At 34.7% G+C, this 21,402-nt stretch overlaps 1 protein-coding gene across 2 annotated transcripts in view; it reads right to left on the bottom strand.

The window, feature by feature from the left end:
• The window catches only part of LOC126808655 (band 7 protein AGAP004871), a 75,014-nt gene that overhangs the window by 26,494 nt on the left and 27,118 nt on the right, over positions 1-21,402 (bottom strand). The window contains exons 1-4 of one of the 2 annotated variants that reach the window (XM_050533569.2): positions 18,988-19,167; positions 15,742-15,848; positions 4,808-4,880; positions 2,233-2,315 (exon numbers count right to left, since the gene is read on the bottom strand). In XM_050533569.2, the coding sequence (XP_050389526.1) occupies positions 2,233-2,315; positions 4,808-4,880; positions 15,742-15,848; positions 18,988-19,048 (324 nt within the window). In that variant the 5' untranslated portion in view covers positions 19,049-19,167. Of the gene's footprint in view, positions 1-2,232; positions 2,316-4,807; positions 4,881-15,741; positions 15,849-18,987; positions 19,168-21,402 lie in introns of those variants that run through there. The other variant, XM_050533568.2, reaches the window with a different exon arrangement.

Raw genomic sequence — 21,402 nt, 5'->3', positions numbered from 1 at the left:
TTGTCATTACAACTGGGGAATCAACACAAAAGAAATAAACTGTGTATGTCAAAAGAATGGCCATCTGTGTATTAATATTTGTTTTTATATCAAATATTTAGCTACATAAATAAGTAATGTCTTTGTGTATATATGGGATGGGTATCAAGGTGGCTAAGTGGGTAAGACACTGGCTCGCTAGCCTGGAGGTCGGGTGTTTGATCCCTGCATTCGCCGAGAAAGTTCATTCCAGATTTCCAGCGAGGGCCTGACAAAGACATATAAGAGTAGGCCGTAGTACCACTGTCCGGGCAAAAATTTTCCTCAGAGCACACTCTATGGTGTTGGGAGCAGAACAGTAGGATGTTAAACCCCATTTGATTTTTGTGTATATGTCATGCATGTCTTTCAATTAATTTTTTTATGTAAATACTGCAGAAGGGTCAACATGTGTCTAACCAGTTCCCTAATCAAATTTCAACTGAAATAAAATATTGTTTATGAAAAAGAAGAAGAGAAACTTTCTCAGTCAACAACAAGAGCGGAAATGGGGTTTAACATCCACTTGACACAAACTAGGTCATTTTGGAACTAACATACAGTTCAATTTTAAGGTCCCATAAATAATGTTCTTCGTTTTTCCCTTTGTAATGACAAAACCTGATGATTTTTCAAGCTAAACAAATCTAGAGTGAGGAATGAACCTGTTTTCAGGAAACAAAATCTTAATAACATGGATTGGCTCAGAACGAAATTATACACTATTCGATCGTGACAAGATCCCGTAAATAACATTCTTCATTTTTTCCTTTGTAATTTTTCACTTTTTTCAATTTTTCAAGCTAAATAAATCTGGGGTAGGAGACAAAAGTTTTTTTTTCTGCCCTTGGGGCTGTTTTGCTTGTGAGTGAACTAGTATTTTTTATTCATGCACAAGTTTTTCTGTTTCATTTCTGTTCAATAACATGCTGTTTTTTTGCCTATGGTTCTTCTGCAAGTTGTGACCGCTTAGTGTATAAGCTTGGTTATTTTAAATTAAAGATACATTATGGGAGATTAGATAAAGAGCTGACAGTTCTCACTATAACAGTTAGAAACTAGATAATGTAAAGGCAATTTGCTGAAAATTTCAGTCAAATTGATCCACAATGAACCAAGATTTTAGCAATTGAATTGTCGGATTAGCCACGATCGTCATTACTAAAGTCCGTACGATAAAAGACATAGTCTTGATTATCCATTTCATGATTAAATTATGAATGGAAGTCGAACAGCAAATTGGAACCTAATCCATCGAGAGTTGATTATGGTCTGGATAAGTTAATTAATGTCTAATTAATAATTTAGATAACATATCAGGCCTAAAGAAAGACCTGCAATAGGTAAATTTAGCTCTTGCATAATGTATGTTTAACTGTATATTATTTGTATGTATTTATTCCACTGAGTGAACTTCCTTGCTGTGGTAAATTATATTAATGCTGAATGTATCAGATACTTAATGATGTTAATGATGTATGTAGTGAGTGAATGTGAAAGCTTTATTAATGCCTTGGAATTTGTCTCTTAATCTGTCATAAATTTTACAGTACTACGGTTCAGTTCAATAACAAATTTAGCACCTCCAGAGAAATTCAGATTGTTTTTTGTATAGACTAACATATTTGAATGTGACTCATTCATCTGACATTTTGGTAATCTTGTGTCTGATATCTAATTTCAGCATAATTGTAGGAATATGATTCACTACTTAGAGAAAATATGCACTGATAAGATGACAAACTCTGACTATGGCTATTAATCATTTCGGGACTAACATATGTTTCAATTTTATATCAATAATTCGTTTGCGCATAGGGGTCTTTAGCAGTGGGAGGAAACTGCAGGACCCAGAGAAAACCCACGAGGTTCGACAGGCGACCCTACTCCTTGTTACGTACAACTGGGGAATTGAAACCACACCAGTTGACTTAACCATTCGGCCATCCAACCCCCTCCTAGCTGATATAACAGAATTCCTGTGCAGACATTGGCGTATGTGTAATAGAACCCTTGAAAGTCAGTGTCTTAAAACAGAAATCATGCATTATGCAATCCCCCCCCATCCACACCTCTTCCACCATCTGTCACCCTTGTCCTCATAGTGGTACCTGGCTTATAACAGAAATCACGAACCCACAACCCCCTCTAATCCTTGTTCCCCTCTGATCATTTTCAATATAAGATAGAGAGTGATAAAGGTCGTTAACTTACCTCTTGTGGAGGGATATCAAATGATATGGTTCTTAAATCACATTTGGTATATTGTTCAATACATGGTAAAACAAAGAATATTCCTGAAAAACAAATATGGTTTAAAATGTCAATCCGACAACAAGGTAATGGGATATAATCACTACAACTCAGCTATCATGTAGTTGTGCTGTTTTAACAGAAGTTTCTGTATTTAATGTTTAGTTTCAAACCATTGTTGGCAAATTGTTCAAATTCGTTGAGAATCATAGACCAGTGGCTACCAGGCAGGATACACCCACACTTTGCAAGAGATGGATAGAGACAAGCTAAGAACAAAAACGAGGTTTTGTACAATCAGGGGCCATAATCTAGAAAGTTATGGTCTGAAATGAGCAAATATCAGAAGAGACTGAGATGTTTGGAATATAAAGATATGTTTTAAGTTTCATCAAAATTGGATAAAAATTGTAACCTCTAGAGGGTCCATCACCTTTGCATTACATACTTATACACAATTTGCGTACAAAGAGCGGCCATTTTTCGTCAGTTTCATTTCGATTTTCCCGAAATTCAAATTCAACCTTCATTATGGTGGAATGATATACCATACTTTTACACTATTTGCGTACATTTTGTAAAGCAGTTTTGGTCCAATTTTCACGAAGTTTGAATTCAACAATCTTTAAGTTGCAGAGGCGTAGCCGTGAAATATATATTTGGGGGGTCCGCAACCCTAACCCTAAACCTTTTTTAAAACCCCTAAAAAAATATAAAGAAACACCATGTGGCCATGCTGTCTACACAACTCGTTTGCCCAGCCATCGCGTGCAAAGCATTATGGTTACGTGGCTGTCAGGCTAACTAGACACAATTTTAAGGAACACGTTTCCAGGACGATTCTCTCTGTGTTTTATTTTAGCAATGTAAACCATATTGGGATATGTACAGGTTTTATACAGATAAGATCTTAACTAATCCTAATAATTGTTGTAAATAAATAGGAGTTAGGGCCTACTCTGTAAATTTTTTTTGGGGGGGGGTCCAAGTATATTCAGACCCCCCAGAAAAATAATTGGGAGGTCGGACCCCCCCCCCCCCCAGACCCCCCATGTGTGACGCCGATGTAAGGGTGTAACAGTGATATAGTAAAACTTTTTTTGAAATCAAATAAAAATTGTGACCACAATCTAAAAACGCAATTTCTCGTACAATCAGGGGCCATAATTCAGGAAGTTACGATCCGATATGCACGAATATCGAAAAGGAACCAAAATCTTTAAGGTTACAAACATGCATTTCAAGTTTCATCAAAATCGGTTCAAAATTGTGACTTCTAGAGTGTCCACAAGCTATAAACAAGATTTTTCGTAGAATCAGGGGCCATAGGCCTATTCTGATACATGCCAATATTGAAAGGAACCAAGATCTTTGGGAGATAGACCTATGTAGCACCATGAGCCTTCTGTCTGACGTGGAGAGCAGATTTATGGGAACCGTTCGCCACATCCTACATACGACCCATGCATCTTTGACCCATGCATCTTTTCTTACTACATATTTAGTAGCCTTGTGATCGTCTAGAATTTGTCTCTAGCTGTCTTTACTTCTGCTTCACGTTGTGTATTTACTTCTTACAGTTTCTTAAGACATCTGTCTTACCAGGAATAACAATGCGACAGTTTGCTTCTTCATATTTTATATATATATATAGCTGAATACAGGTATACAAGCATAATCGATAACAATACAAGCTAAAACCATTTCTCTACCCTAGCCAGCCTCGTGGCTGTCTAGGATCTCAGGTGTAAGCCCTCTGGAACCTAATAGAAGTCTAGCGAATTCTCACCAGTATCCTAATTTTGTATCTACTGGTTTTGGACATTCAATTATCCAATTGGTCAAATATGATGTAAATAATTATAGAGATTGGTTAATTGAGCCCAATGACGTCGACAACCCACCCTTATGTGGTGGAATGGAATTTTACTGAAGAATATTCTCATGAGATATCTGTTAACATGTTGTTGACATAGAACCAGTTATGTTATGGCTCTACAAGTGTTTTTATATCACAATATGTCATTCAAACCCTAAGTTGATTTAAGTATTTTAAGTACATATCACATATTATGCGAATATGTTATTTCTCGAGCAAAAATTCTACTAAAAGTATTACACCTATTTTTCAAGTTTCATCAAAATCGGATAAAAATTGTGACCTGTAGAGTGTCCACAAACAAATTGGGGACAGACGGACCCATTTTAATAGTCCCATGCTTTCTTTGAAAGACGGGGGACAAATATTACTATTTTAAAGGTACAAGACAAGATGGCAGAATTATTATTACTAGAAACCATTATATAGTTTACCAAATTGTGGAGGTAACCATAATGAGTATATACTGGCAGGTTCCTTTCCACCTTCTATTAATATTAATTGATTTTCAAGTATCTTAATTTCTTTGTGATAGAAACCCATTAAAATCCGATAGCTTTTAACACCACTGAGTATAGCTGTGTCAAGCTCCAGGTCCCCTGTGGTCCCCTGTCGTATGTTGATGTCAAACACAGATTAAAAAAGATAAATGCTTACCAGGTCCCTTGGCACCACCAGAGACTAATCGACCAAGTCTAAAAATAACAGCTCTTTCATATTCTTGAACAACCTGCAATGGAAAATAATATCTATAATGGTTCCTTGATTAATAAATCTAAAAATCTATCTAATAGTAAAACTGTAATTTATTTATATTAGGAGTATATGTATTCTGAGTTGCTGCAAATTTGATAACATTCATTTCTGTTTGTATGTTCCTACTGTTCATTTCTTCATATCACATACCTTTTTCCCACGCAGACCCCCAAATTTATTCACAAGCCCAATCTAAAAAACACTAAATGTCCTGAGCTAAAGGTTGTCTGATGATAAGTTCTATCTTAGTACCGTAACCTAAAGCCATAAATCATTTTGTAAAATTAGTATGTATCTGCACTTTATTTCTTGATATCACAGACCCATTCCAGCTGACCACCAAATTTGTTCACAAAGAAAACACTGATGAAAAGCACAGACTGCAAGGTGGGGGTCCTAATAAGGAGATTTGTAAAATGTTCAAAGTGGGAAACACTGACCCATGTTATTTCATGTCGGGTCAATTTGATCTTTATAATTCACAAGTCTTTGAAAGTGGCAAAACCCCCACCAGATTAGGCAGGTGAAACAACTCCTTGTCATGTTAGACAGCTTACCCTACTCCTTGTCACGTACAAGCAGGGAATCAAACACGCCACTAATTGACTCAATGACAGACCTTATGATGCAATGCACACATGTTAACCCTTTGCCCTTTTCCACCCCAACCTCTCCATGTAGGCTGAAACACTGCATGGCATATACCAGTCTTCATTAGCCCATCTGGTGCAGAAAGTAGGATGTTAAACCACACTTCATTTCATCTCGTCATGTACATGGTTATATGGAGGGGGATCACGTGGCTAAGTGGGTAAGACGCTGGCTCGCTAGCCTGGATGTCGGGTGTTCAATCCCCGCATTGGCCGAGAAAGTTCATCCAGATTTTCTGGCATGGTTCCCCCTTGTCAGTGATGCAGGACAGAGGGCCTGACAAGGACAGCTGTCTAGTCCTTCGGATGACAGCTGTCCCGTGTATATATTGGAATGCATGTAAAAGATCCCCTGGCAGTTGGAATTCGATATAAGAGTAGGCGATAGTGCCGCTGCCCGGGCAAAATTTCCTTCCTGGCACACTGAATGGCGTATGCCAGTCTTCATTAGCCCAGTATAGGAGCAGAACAGTAAGACATTAAACCCCATTTCATTTCATTTCATTTCAGGTTATATGGAATCAATGACAATATATAGACAACAGGTCTTATTATCTACAGTGCATGCATTTCACCACTCAGTCATCTAACCAATACAGTGGTTTCAGCTAGCTAATGATTTTTAATTGAATATCATTTTCTTCTTCTAGCAATAGTATCTTTCTGAACCCCAGACACTGGCAAGATTAATGACCTGATGACCAAGGGACTGTTATAGACTCTTCCCCAATTCTATTACAGACATTTTATTGAATAAAATATTTTATTTACACAAAAAAAAGTTTCTTTTCACCATGAAGATCTAGCGGGCATGTATAATCAGGTTATATATATAATTGTCTGTATATAAAGACCTGTTAGATTTCTTAGATCTCTTTAATACATGGAGTCTGCTTAGCAAATTATTGTCTAGATAAAGATCTATTCAATGTACGAGATTTCCTTTCCTGAATGACTGGAGTTAGTTCAGCAATTATTGTATTGGACTGTATTGCCTTTCAGAATAAAATCAATTTTTATAAAAAAAAAACCCAGGAAAAGTTTAAATTAGAAACGTTAACTTTAAGCTTTCTAGACTCGTTAAATATTTATTACCATGAATCAGCTTTCGTTAATTAGCTAATTTTAATTGACAATTAACATAAAAATAACACATATATCGGCTTCTAAACTGCGATAATAAAAGTAACAAACATAATCAGATGCAGAAATATTTTGACCAGCTTTTTTTTCAAATTTCATAATTGGTTCGGATACAGAGAGAGAGAGAGAGAAATGAGGTTTATGTCCACTTGACACAACTTGGTCATTTCGGGACTAACATATGGCTTAATTTTTTGTTTCAATAATTCACTTGCGCGTAGGGTTCTTTAGCAGTGGGAGGAAACCGGAGTACCCGGAGAAACCCCACGAGGTTGGACAGGTGACCCTACTCCTTGTCACGTACAACGGGGGATTCGAGTCCACGCCAGTTGACTCAATGACAGGCCTTATGATACGCCCCCTAATTGGTCTGGAGGTGAAACAATATTTTTAGTAATATTTTTTTTGATATCTTTCACTTATAATTGGTTTATTACCATCTTTGAAAATCTGCTCGATACAAGGAAGAAACTATTTCATTCCAGTAAAATAAATCAAATATTCATAATTTGTTAATAACGTCTTTTATTTTTTTGTTATCTGCCATTTATATTGGAAACCTATTACACCCACCATTTATATTGATAACCTACTTCGCCCACCATTCCAATGAATTCTTATTTTTAATAAAACAGTTTTAACCCTTCAGCACGGTTTATTTGCTTTTCAGGGAATCCAGTATCTTTCTAGTAAGACTGGGCATCTACTTTCATATATGCCAAATTTATTGGAAATAACTACTCTATAAATAGTATCATGGGAATGAATCTTTAAGCAGAGGAATAAAAGAAGTGTCGAAATTGCTACCAGAACATTTTTTCTCGTTAAATAGTTTGTTTTAAATTGTTCCATTTCAAATGGTCTACTGCAGCATTGGCTGAAACAGTAGACCTTAAATTCCTCTCCATCAATTATTTGACTAAAACCTTATTCCATAAAATTTAATATGGTTATCAATCAAGTCCAATCACTGCTAACTCAGGAGGAGGTCCTGGGTTCTATGTTTACCTAGAAAGCTCCTTAGGATTTCCCAGAATGGTTTCCACTTGTCAACTAGTAGTGGTGGAGGTGGATGACAGATGGTCCGACAGCATCTAGTCGTTTAAATGCTAAAACCTAGCTAGGTTATGTGTATATCTTGGCGAGAATGTTTTAGGAACCCTTGCAATTGGAATGTAGGCTGAGAGAGAAAGAGAAATGGTCATTTCGGGACTAACATATGGTTCGGTTTTATTTCATTTAATCGCTTGCACATAGGGGTCTTTAGCAGTGGGAGGAAACCGGAGAACCTGGAGAAAACCAGAGAAGTTGGACAGGCAACCCTACTCCTTGTCACGTACAAGCGAGTAATTGAAACCATGTCACTTGACTCTATGATGCAACGCGCATGTGTTAACCATTTGGTCACCCAACCCCCTTGCGTAGGCTAAAACACTGCTGACCTGCACACTGCATGGCACATACATACAAATCTTCATTAGCACAGAAAAATAGGATATTAACCCAAGTTTAATTTCATAAGTACAGTACATAACATATCACGACCATTTACATGAGAACCTCCCATAACTATTTGAAAATCCCAAGTTCTTAAGTTAGATGGCAAAATAGCATTTGTTTACATATAACAGCGTTATACCATCAAAAGATAAGGGATATATTTTCGGCTCAAATTTCTAAATCAATACATTATTTAGTAATTAATATGATCAAAGGCTGCTTAATGTCGGCAAACTATTGGGAATAACATCAGCTTATAGCTTATTTGAACACATATTTCAAATAAATGCCCGACAGCAATAATAAAAGTGACATAATATTTCTATTTAGCTCCAAGGATGCTTTAATGGCTGCATATAAACGAGCTAAAGTAATGATGCATGATTTCCATTTTGTCTGAAATTCTGAAATTTCTCCTGGCTTGTTCCATGATAATGTGCACTCAAATTGATTACTTAACATATGCTTAAAGATACATTAGTTAAGAGTTTAATAAAGAGTTGGTCATTCTTGCTATAATAATTCAAAAATAGATGATAAAAAAAGAAAATATTGAAAATTTCATTCAAATTACTTCATTCTCAGCCAAGTTATCATTGTTTGTAGTTTTGACGCAGGTTATATAACAACTCTTCCAGATCCTAGTGTAGTAAAGACAAGTAAAAGGATATTTTGAACTATAAAAAACGAAACGAAATAGGATCTGTGTTTTAATCAGATTGGGATAATTGAGACTTATTATAGCAATAAAAATCAGGTCTTATCTAAATCTTACATACATGTAATGCATCCTTTAAACATACATTATACAAGAGCAAAATCTGATTATTGCAAGTCTTAATTTAGGCTTCAGATGTTATAGAAGCCCAAAATCAACTCTGTAGACCCACGGATGGCTCGGCTACAGCTCGGATTTAAATAGGATTTCACTTATCAATTAATTCAAATATGGCGCATCCTGATGAGAATACGTCAGTCAGATCGGGGCTAAATGATAGAGTGTACTTAGCGAGGCCGCTGTAGAGCGTTTCCGCATGCCATTGAAAACTTTACTTGATAAATGAGATATGTAGGTGGAGTTAACGCCTGTCAATCAAACGATCAGCCACGGTGAAGGCACATTTCACTACCATTTCTAGTCAAATATTACAACGATAACTATGTTCAGAATAAAGTAATTTGACTGAAATTTTCAAAATATTCTTCTTTCATCATCTACTTTTGAACTGTTACAGCAAGAATGGCCAATTCTCTGTAAAAATCTCCCATAATGTATCTTTAAGGAAGATAAAAATCTTACATAATGCATCTTTAATGAACATAAAACTATGTCGAATGTTGATTTAATGGCAACATTTAAATGAGTTAGATGATTTAAGCAAACAAGGTGGTAAATATGAAACTCGACTACAAGGTTACATAACGCTTTATGAACACAAAACTATTGATTTCCTCAATATATTACGCAAACTAATTTTCTTCAATTTGTGTTAAAAGTACTGATATCAGCTCATCAAATTTGCAATTGTATTACAGTGTAAAACTCCACATGGAATGGAAACTCAGCTTCAATGACAATGGTGTGAGTGGACTAATACAAATAATATGAAAATGAAATTGCAGTTTTAACGTCCTACTTTTCACAAATAATTTGAAAGCCTAGGGGATAATTGAACCAGTCCATAAAAAAAGCAAGACAGAATCATGTAAAAAGTAAATGGACTTCTCAACAGGGGAATTATTTAAATAACAATACCCAATAGCAACTGTAGTATCGGGTGTCCATTGAAGAGTTCGTATATTCTGCCCTGCATACAAGTAATTACTACACAGTGGTAAGAAATCTTGCAGCCAAATTGGAAAGAAAACAAGATAAATCTGAACGTAATAGTGATGAAAAATTGAAAAAGCAAAGAAAGGAGATAAAAGTTTCATCAACACAATGCTTTGGTTAATTCAGTTTCTATGGTGATGTGTGTAATGCTGGGTAGAAGATTTTCCAGGATTTTCTAGTCTGATTTTCACTTGTCAGAATTCAGATGTGTCGGATGGAGTGTTTGATAAGGAAAAGAGAGAGAGAGAGAAATTGTGTTTAACGTCCACTCGGCACAAACTAGGTCATTTCGGGACTAACATATGGTTTAATTTTTATTTCAATAATTCGTTGCGCGTAGGGGTATTTAGCAGTGGGAGGAAACCGGAGAAAACCCATGAGGTTGGACAGGCGACCCTACTCCTTGTCACGTACAACCGGGGAATCGAAACCCCCACCAGTTGACTGTTCGGATAGAACAAAAAACAAAAAAAATAGGTTCCTCTATTATTGGCTTGACAGTTGGAATTTAATGAAGCAATGAAATAAAATGGGTTTAATGTCCTACTGTTCTGCGCCATACAGTGTGCTATGTAGGAAATTTTGCCCTTACAGCGGCGCTACAGCCAACTCTTATATCAAATTGCAACTGTCAAAGGATCTTTTACGTGCACACCAATGTGTACACAGGACTTTGGTTTTTCATACCATACGATTGGCTAGACAGCTATCCGTGTCAAGTCCCTCCATCTTGCACCACTGACAAGTGGACACCCAGCCGGAAAATCCAGATGAACTTTCTCGTCAACACTGGGATCAAACCCACGAGCTCCAGGCTCGTGAGCCAGCATCTTACTTGCTTAGCCACCACAGCTTCCCAATTCAATGGCAAGTAGACAGTTAATTTCCCTCATAGATATGACATATGCCCGTCTTCATTATCCTACTTTGTGAAAGGAAGTAGGGTCTTAAACTCCATTTCATTTCAAGGCCAATATATTTGCAATTTGAACAACATCTTTAGAAACTAAAATTAAAGATACATTATGGGAGATTAGATAAAGAGCTGACAGTTCTCACTATAATACATTAGTTAAAAACTAGATAATGTAAAGGGAATTTGCTGAAAATTTCAGTCAAATTGGTCCACTCTGAACCAAGATTTTAGCGATTGAATATTCGGCCTAGCCTCGATCATCATTACTAAAGTCAGGATGATAAAAAACATAGTCTCGATTATCCATTTCATGATTAAATTATGAATGAATGTCGATCAGCAAATCAGAACCTAATCCAATAAACATTGCAGACTAGCAATGCCATCGAAAGGTGATTATGGTCTGGATAAGTTAATGAATGTCTAATTAATAATTTAAATAACATTTCAGGCCTAAAGAAAGACCTGCAATTGGCAGATTTAGCTCTTGTATAATGTATGTTTAAGTTAATGTAATCAAAAACACAATATTCAAGTTAAAGATGCATTATGTAAGGTCTGTCTTTGGCTTTAAATATTATATAAATAAAGACATTCATTTACATGACAAGCCTATAGCCGAGATTTAAACCTGCGAGATATAAAAATATTAGCAATAAAATGGACAATCAAGGCATAGGTATCGTTGCTATGATAATATACGTTCTATGGTACATCTTCAATCAGTTATAACTTTGTCCAGAATCAAGTAATTTGAATGTAATTTTCAATATATTCATTTATCATTATCTATCTTTGAACTATTATAGCAAAAACGGCCAGCTCTTTATCTAAATCTTACATAATGTATCTTTAAGAAATCTGATGATCAAGTGAGAAATCTGTTTACACTTATCAAGTACGGTATGTGCAGTTCCTGTTTTCAATTAATGGTAGACTAGAAATTTTTATAATAATATTTATTAACATGTAGTTCAAATACTGAAAGCAAATCTGTTATTTTCCTATCACTGAGTTGGAAAATTCCAGATTGGAATTGGGTTTTAACGTCTCATCAACACAATACTTTGGTCATTTTGAGACTAAACATGGTTCTTTTATTTTCTATGTTCAATATCAGGGAGGTGGATTTTGCCCACACAGCAGAATTTCAGCCTACTCTTTATTAGAATCTGTCTGTCGACGGTTCTTTTAAGTGCACACTAAAGTTGTCAGGTCCTCCATCCAACAACAACAACGGTAAACATTGCTGAAATATCTTCGATAACTTTTCTCAGCCAACATCGGAATCGAACCAGTGATCTCTTGATTATTGAGCCAACGCCTTACACTGTAACCCGGGTATTATTTAATCTTGTGTATTTAGCACTTATTTCTTTCACATTCATTCAATTAAGAAATCTTTGTTTAAAAATCCGTATAAATCATTTAAAATCATCAAAATTCATCTAATTTGTACTTGTGTCCAGTTTAAAGCTGACCATTCAATTTTGATGTTGAGTGTCTAATTAATATTTTATTTCATATGACCTAAGTAAACATCTTGTGCTCTTATAATATTCATGAAGAATAGTAACACTATCTTAGTATAACAGAGATCAGTTTAGTAAATATATGATTTATTTACATAGGAACAGAATATAACATTACTACATCATATAACTATGTTAAATCCAGCATTCTGTCCCTCTGCCAAGGCAGTGGCTGAACTCGGGTGAGTCCATACGCCGGTCTCTCTCTGCCCTGTCTCTGTTCGTCTGCCTAACTGTCAGCAAAATCCGGTTTATATAGCGTAGAATAATTAGCAAAAAGTGATCATCATATATATGGTATTGTTTATTTATCAGATTATGGTATCTGTAACCGCACTGCGTATTTCCTTTGAAGTCATGAAGTTCTGCTGAGTGTTATACACAAATCATGTGTAGCTTGTAAAGGACATTTTAAATTAATTCGATGTTAAATAAGTTTGTGCCTTAACAGAAGTTTATACAGAGGTGAAACGTCAATATCATATATTATCAAAACTAGCAGAGGTCATGAAGCTCTATGCACCTAAATGATCGTTCAATTTGAAGAAAGGTATAGATCACTTTGTCACAGAAACAAGCTTCAATATATGCTATAGAAATAATAATTAGTCATAAATTAATTTATAAATGAAAGTGTTTTGAATAGAATTATGGATAAACATTTCGAATAATTAAATCTGGACAATATATAAACCTTGTGAACTGCATCATTAGCCAAGTTATCAAAGAAATGAATCAAATGCGAATGTCAATTAAAGATGCATTATTTAAGAGCTAAATCGGCCTATTGCAGGTCTTTATTTTGACTTCAAATATTATATAAACTATTATTTAGACAAATAACGAACTCTTCTAAACGATCAGAAGGACGGGATTTATCAGGATTAAAACAACCACGAGATTTAAAATTTAACGATTATTTAGACATATAATATACTCTCTAGACGATCAGATGGACAGGATTTACCAGGATTAGAATGACAGTGAGATTTAAAAATTTAACGATAAAAAGGATTGTCTAGACAAAATTTCTATTGTCAAGTACCTAATCAGAATGATATTTTCAATATATTATTCATTTTTCATTATCTATTTTTGAACCATTATAGCAAGAATAGCTTTCTATATCTATCTATCTAAATCTTACATAATGCATCTTTTATGCTGCATAACAGCAGTAGATCAATATCCTATATTAAATATTATGGTTGTCAAATACAGCCACAAAATTTGTAATTTATGAATATTGTGTGATATTTTGTATTTTAGCAAAGATATGTTCATTATTTCAGTCTGAAAATATTCCAAAACAAACAATAGGCATGTGAAGTAAAGACTAGGCTTTGTTGTAATTTAATACTGCAAATAAAGTGAATCATTGAGATCTTGCAAAAATTAGAGAGATTTTTTCAAAAATTTGTGAATTTTTTTAAAAATTTGTGAATTTTTTTAAAAATTAGTGAGATTTTTCAAAAATTTGTGAGATTTTTCAAACGTTTGTGAGATTTTTCACAAATTTGTGAATTTTTTCAAAAATTTGTGAGATTTTTCACAAAATTAAACAGGCATTATGCAAGAGCTAAATCTGCCAATTGCAGGTCTTTCTTTAGGTCTGAAATGTTATAGAGATTATTAATTAGGCATTAATTAACTTACCAAGTCCATAATCAACTCTCGATGCCATGATATAAGTAGATTTCAATACCTTTTGTGGTCAATGCGGTTACCGTAAAAATGGATAATCAAGACTTTGTTTATTATTGTAACAATGGTAGTAATGACAATCGAAGCTAGGCTATAATTTTCAGCATATTCTCTTTTCATTCTCTATTTTCTAACTAATACAGTAAGAACTGTCAACTCTTTTTCTAATCTTACCTAATGCTTTTTTAAACAAGACATATTGCATTACATCGATATATCGGTAAATTTTTACGAACAACCTACTAAACATAGTCAAGAAAGGCTCATTAATATTATTTATTCACAAGAAAGATATAATTAATCACAATAGCTTTTTCAATATTTACAGTTCATCACGATGTTTCAGAGTCTTCCTACTCAGATATTGGAATTAATAGTTTTATCAATTGATTTACATGATGTTACCTAGCAACTTATTTATAGCATCCTGTTCAAATCTCTTTGATCTCAACAAAATTGTTAATTTGGCCTTAGAAAAAAAAAATAATTCTTTGCATTTCAGATTAATAAAGAAATCATGAAATGTCAAAAGAAAGGAAATTAGGAAATTAAAATGATGAAACTAATCTGTACAATTACATTTTCATGAAGCAGATAGTTTAGATTCTACGAGGTTTTTGTGTCTAAGGAACTAATTTAGAAAGAATTTACAATATACATGTAGTGTCGAGACAACAAAATATTTTTGAAACCTGTCCTAATCAATCTAGCCTTGAATTAACAGCGAGTCCCATCAATTATTCTCCTGTCCAGTCTTTAGTCACTATCATTTACTCCCATGCAACATACAGACTTGTAATGTAATAGACAGTCTTGTTGTATACTATGGAGTCTCACCATATGATATACAGTCTCACCATGTAATATACACCATACAGTCTGACTCACCATGTAATGCACATCTAACCATGTAATACACAGTCTAACCACGTAATACACTGTCTAACCAAGTGAAATATAGTCTCCGCATGTGATATATAGTCTCAGCATGTAATATACAGTCTCACCATGTAATATACAGTCTCACCATGTAATATACATGCACAGTCTCGCCATACAGTCTCATTCAGCATGTGGTATATAGTCTGACCGATCATGTAATATACATTCTAACCATGTAATATACAGTCCACCATGTAATATACAGTCTAACCATGTAATACACAGTCTCACCATGTAATACACTGTCTCACACATCATGTAATATACAGTCTAACTATATAATACAGTCTCACCACGTAATATAAAGTCTCGCCTACCATGCAATATACAGTCTCGCCTACCATGCAATATACAGTCTAACCATGTAATACACAGTTTCACCATGTAATATACAGTTTCACCTACCATGCAATATACAGTCTCACCATGATTTGTTCACAACTTGAATGATATTTTAAAGGTATTTACTGAGGTTTTTTTAAAACCATATTGGCAACTCAAGTATTGACAAAATAGCATTGTATCAGCCAATACCAATTTCGATCAATACGACTATTATCAGCCAATTACCTTTAAATTTATTTTTCAGTAACGATAAATGTAAAGAAACTTACCTTGATACAAACACACAATGATAAAGGTATGGTAAAAACAACAATGACATAACACAGTATCGTTAATATCATTGCACAACCTCCACTTGAGTCTTCATTTTCATTGGCTGAAATGAAGAAAACCGATAAAATTGATACTATGCATTTTCATTGGCTGAAATATCAAAACCGATAAAATGCATTTTGTTTCTTTATTACATATATATATATTTATTTACATAAGTTACGAGTCATGAAAATTGCTACATTATTACTAACATCGGAAATGAAATGGGGTTTATGAAGATGAGCATGGCCACGTAGTGCGTATAATTTTTCACAGATAGTGACATTGCAGCCTGTGAATAGAAGTCAATAATTTGGTAGTGAAATTGTTAGTATTAATTGTTGGTTGCTAAGTAAATTTTATCTTTCAATAACTCATAATGTAACCTAGTTGATTTTCTCAAAATCTGGGCCCTTATTCACGAAAACTTAAACTAAGATACAATTGAAATTTTAAAAAATACTGCAATTCGATTGGCTGACCAGTAAAATCAATTTGCATATATCCAATAAAGTTGCAGTATTTCTTAAAATTTCGGTTGTAACTTAGTTTAAGTTTTCGTGAATAAGGGCCCTGGTTTTGAAATCCTCTCCAATTGACCTGGATGTATTTGGTACCAAAATGAAGCTTGGATAACTTAATATGGTCAAATTGCTACCATGGACCTTATAATATTATAAGGTCCGTGTTGCTACTTACTACCCATTTTGATGTAATGGGTCACATATATGTGAATGTGTATCTTTCAATGGACTCAAGTCTGGAAATAAGGCACCTGTCACAGACATTGTCAGGCACGAATTCAGGCTTTGTCAGTCTCAATCGCTTTAGTCCCTGTTAATTTGTCAGGCATATTTTGTCTTTTTGCTGTGTTTTTACTGAAATTTATCAAAACATATCCTGCACAAATTTCATAATTGTCAGGTGAACTAAAATTATAATTTCCATGCCTGACTGGACTTAATTAAAATCACAAACATTCCACCTGACATTTCATTTACTCAATGAAATATGAACTCAGATCGGAGATAAAATAGGGGTCAAATGTTCAGTGATAAACAATAGACAGGTAAAATCCTATTGTCCTTCTATATTCTGGCCTATCTTGGTTGTACTGGTGAGGTAGGACAATTGTAATTTACAACATGGTGACAGAAGAACAAAAAAACAAAAACAAAAACAATGACCATAACCTTGACCTCGACAAAATAGTTGAATACAGAAAATAGCTGATAATCTTGTTTTACTGACTGTACAGTCTTCATCACACGGGGAATGACCCTAAGGTCAATTTAATTAAAAGTTCAGATGCACCAGTTTGAAATGAAATGGGATTTAACGTCCCACGTTTTGCTCCGACTGGGCTAATGAAGATTGAAGACGAGCATATGCCATACAGTGTGCTACGATATAAATTTTACTCGGGCAGTGGCGCTATGGCCTACTGTTATATCGAATTCCAACTGTCAAGAGATCTTTTACGTGCACGCCAATGTACACATGGGTCCTCGGTTTTTCGTTCCATCCGAACGACTAGACAGCTGTCCTTGTCATGCCTGAGCATTACAAGTCGCCATCTTTTATTGGTAGTTGAGAAACGGTTAGATCTAATTGATAAGGTCAACTTAAGGTTTGGTCAAAGGTCACGAGATGTAAACAGGGCTAGTGCTAATCCCACCCCTGACCCTGGACCTAGCCCTAATGCTTACCCTAACCCTAATCTACAATCTCGCCAACAATCACGTGCCCTAACCTTATTTACATATCAGCAACCTTGACGAAAATTGAGTTGGCCTTAACAAATAGATCTAAGCCCTGAGAAACCGGATGGGCCTACATGTAGTTTAAATCTGAATGAATCCAACCAAGCAAATTATCTAGCATTTGGTATTTTGATTTTTTTTCTTAATTAAATGTTCAATAATCAATCTAAGTTCATATTTACCGAGTACAAGTATAAGGCCGTGAGAATTTTGATATTTTAGCCAAAATGCAAATGGCGCATGGGACTCTTAAAATGTCTGATTGTCTAGATCCAATATCATTTTGCATAGGCCTACACTGGTCTTTTAATCCAGAATAACCATTGTCTGGGTCATATATTATCTTATTATTCTTAATTCTGTTTCTAATCTCGAATCTTTATTTATATATCCGTCTATAGTAAACAAAATATCTTATTTTAAAACTTGGTTAGACCAGACAGTTAGTTATTAATCTGTCAGATAACTTTAATTATAACTTTTCAGGCTGTCTAGTAGTAAGTGATTGATTTGTTATTTTCTTTTACAAATGTTTTAAATGTCTCAAGATTTAATCTTCCTTCAATTGTATGTTTATGATGGAATCGAATCCATGACTCCATACAAATACATGGTGTGAGCCAAAGGGAATTCCCCACAACCAAGTCATATTTAGCATGAGGTTATGTTCAAGACACAATAACAATCTATAATGTATATAGATGTCCTGTAACATACAAAGTACACCATTTTCATCTATGCTATTTTTAGGTTCACACTTTCTTTGCCCCTATTCCTTGAAATCTTTTGTTAGATTAGACCTAATCTCACTCAAAGAGAGGGATTTCTCGAGCCATTTTTTCAAGAAATATACTTTATTTTTTACCTAATCATCATTGCATAGATCAATAAATCAGGAGTCAATGTGTCATGTTCTTCCTTGAATATGAATATAACTCTTTCTTTCTGGTAGATTTATCTCCTCTAAATAGGGTAATGTACAATAAATTGATGATAATATCATCTGCACACCAATGCATGATTATAATTAAATAAAATATTGACATAACTACTGTTATCTATTTACAATATTCCAGCTACCGGTAATCATAATTAAAACATGCCGTTATGTTATAACGCACACCTTTTGACATACATGTAGGTTGGTTTCTCTACTCTAAATACGGTAATAAATTAATAAATAAGCGATGACAATGTATCTACACGTACCATTGCATGATTACATTCAAATAAACTGTGTCCCTTTAAAATAATCAAATTACCGTTATCTATATATTCCAGCTAATTATTATTAAGACATGCCGTTATATTGTAACGCACACCTTTTGACTTGTGTAATAGCAAGTTATTATACCAGGCACGTGTGAACCTGGTAAACAATGTTCTATTTGCAGCCTCGCTCAATTATTCACCTCTGTATATCAAAATAACGCTTACCTCCAAAGACAAAATCTTGGTCGGGGCCAGCAGCATTTGTACTTAACTTTCTTTCTGCCATTTTAATTCCGTTAGGTCCCTAAATGTAACTGCACTGCACTACGATTATCAGTCGGATCAAGCCTTCAACTGATAACCACAGACCAAAACATTACTGAATAGCGGCTCAATACAGTGACGTCATAACAAGTGCGCGAAATGGAAGGCAGTCATTTGTCTATAATACAGACAACATGTACTGTTGCTTCATTTTGTTTGGCATTATCGGCTGTTGTAGCAACAGTTTAACGTAGGTGTAGACCTACACTAATTACGCAATAAGCCAATCACATGCCAAAATATTAAGAATCTATATTTCGAAATCAATTAAACGGAAACCGAGCAACATAGGCGATTGTTAGATTGGGGATCGGTCACTTTTAGCCCTGCATCGGCTAAATATGGCTTTCAACTGAAAAATTATTGCAACACAAAAGTTTTTATTTATTCACCTTCCTATCGTCATTGTTAGTTTATCTTTACTCGTGGTAAATAGAGAATCTTCTACGGGTCTTTTTTTATGAGAAAGTAGAAGATTTTATTTATAAACCAACACAAGTCTTACAGTACAAATAAATAAATATAATTTTTGGTATATATATATTTTATTTCACGTAAGCGATATCTCCTAGAATATGAAAGTTACCACACAAGCGATATCTACTGTAAAATGTGTTATTGTGTGATAATTTATGTTTATTAATTATATTTTGTCTGTATAAACGGCTTTTATGTTAAATAGATAGTGTTTAAATGAAACTCGTGTATTAATTAACCTACATGTATACTATGAACCATTATCTGTGTATTAATATTAAGACATGTAATATGTAAAGTGGACTTCTTGTTCCACTTTTATTTTTAGCGTATGTCGTATCAATGTACTGTACTATTACAACATGTTATTTATATGGGTTTGATAAAGTTTGTCGCATGCCAACCCCCCACCCTACCCTTACTTAAATCGAACTGGACTTTTATTGCAAACGCGGATGACCCAATATACCGTCAAATTGTCTTTTTAAAAAATACCTTTTAACTTTTTTAGCATGAAAACAGATCAATATTGGCCCATAGCTTGTTTTTCTATCTGTATCAATTATTATATTATTTACTACATTATTTTGTTTTAACCGAGTTTCCTTCCACTTTTGGGTGTCTATAAGCGATATTCGCGCCAATTTTATTTATTGGATCGATATGTAGGCCTGCATTTAAATTCTACGGTTCTGTGAATCAGTTGGTATTGAGAACAAACACGCTTTTAGTAATGGAGTGATCAAACAATTGGCTGACATTTAACACATCGACTGTGTAAACAATTGCATTAAAGTAGCTTTTCTTTTATTGTTTTTTTCCATAATCGGCATGGCTTTGATATATACTGTAGATTACTATGGTTACTAATGGCTTGCCAATACATTTCCGTGAAAGGGGAAAATTACCTTTTATTGTTATAGTTTTAATAATGGATTATTATATATAATGAACCCCAAAACAATAGTTTTAATGTGGTTTTACTGTTTAGGCTGCACAGTAAATTAAAATAATTACAGAGAAAAAGGAAGTGGAGTAAAACGTTTGGCACAGACATACGACATAATTATAGTACGTGGAATACATTACCAGTACTGTTATTACTACTTTCGACCTTGAGGATTCTTTTTTTTCAAACAATGAAATACCGCTCAGTAATACAGAAATTGTATTCCGTGGAATTGTGTCCTGTATATTTCCAGCAGGGGCGTGATGACCCATGACTTTGCATGAGGAACAAGATCTCGTCCAGGCCCCCAAAAACTCAAGGGGGCGCAAAAACTCAAAACCATGACGCAAAGCTCGTCATTGCATGGGGGTTGGATGGCCGCATGATTAGCACGTGCGAGCTGTATCATACGGTCTGTCATTGAGTCAACTTGCGGGATTTCGATTCCCGGTTGTACGTGACAAGGAGTAGGATCGCCTGTCCAACTTTGTGGGTTTTCTCCGGGTCTTCCGGTTCCCTCCCACTGCTAAAGACCCCTACGCGCAAGCGAATTATTGAAATAAAATTGAACGATGTGTTAGTCACGAAATGACATAGTTTGTGTCGAGTGGACGTTAAACCCCATTTCTCTCCCCTCCCCCTCTCACTTAGCCCCTGATTTCCAGTAAAATTACTAAATTCCTCGCTGTCGTCAGAAAACCCCTTAATCTAATCGTTTTGGAATGGGCAGACTGTATTTTAAACATAAATATGGATGTTATATACAACAATACGTGTAGACGCATTTCTGAATCGTTTGATCATTAATTGTAAGAGAGAATGGGCAGACTGTATTTTAAACATAAATATGGATGTTATATACAACAATACGTGTAGACGCATTTCTGAAT

This window comes from Patella vulgata, chromosome 1 (assembly GCF_932274485.2).
Source record: "Patella vulgata chromosome 1, xgPatVulg1.2, whole genome shotgun sequence".
NCBI lineage: Eukaryota > Metazoa > Mollusca > Gastropoda > Patellidae > Patella > Patella vulgata.
The sequence above is the reverse complement of the archived record's forward strand: the minus strand, read 5'-3'. Positions and strand labels throughout refer to the sequence as shown.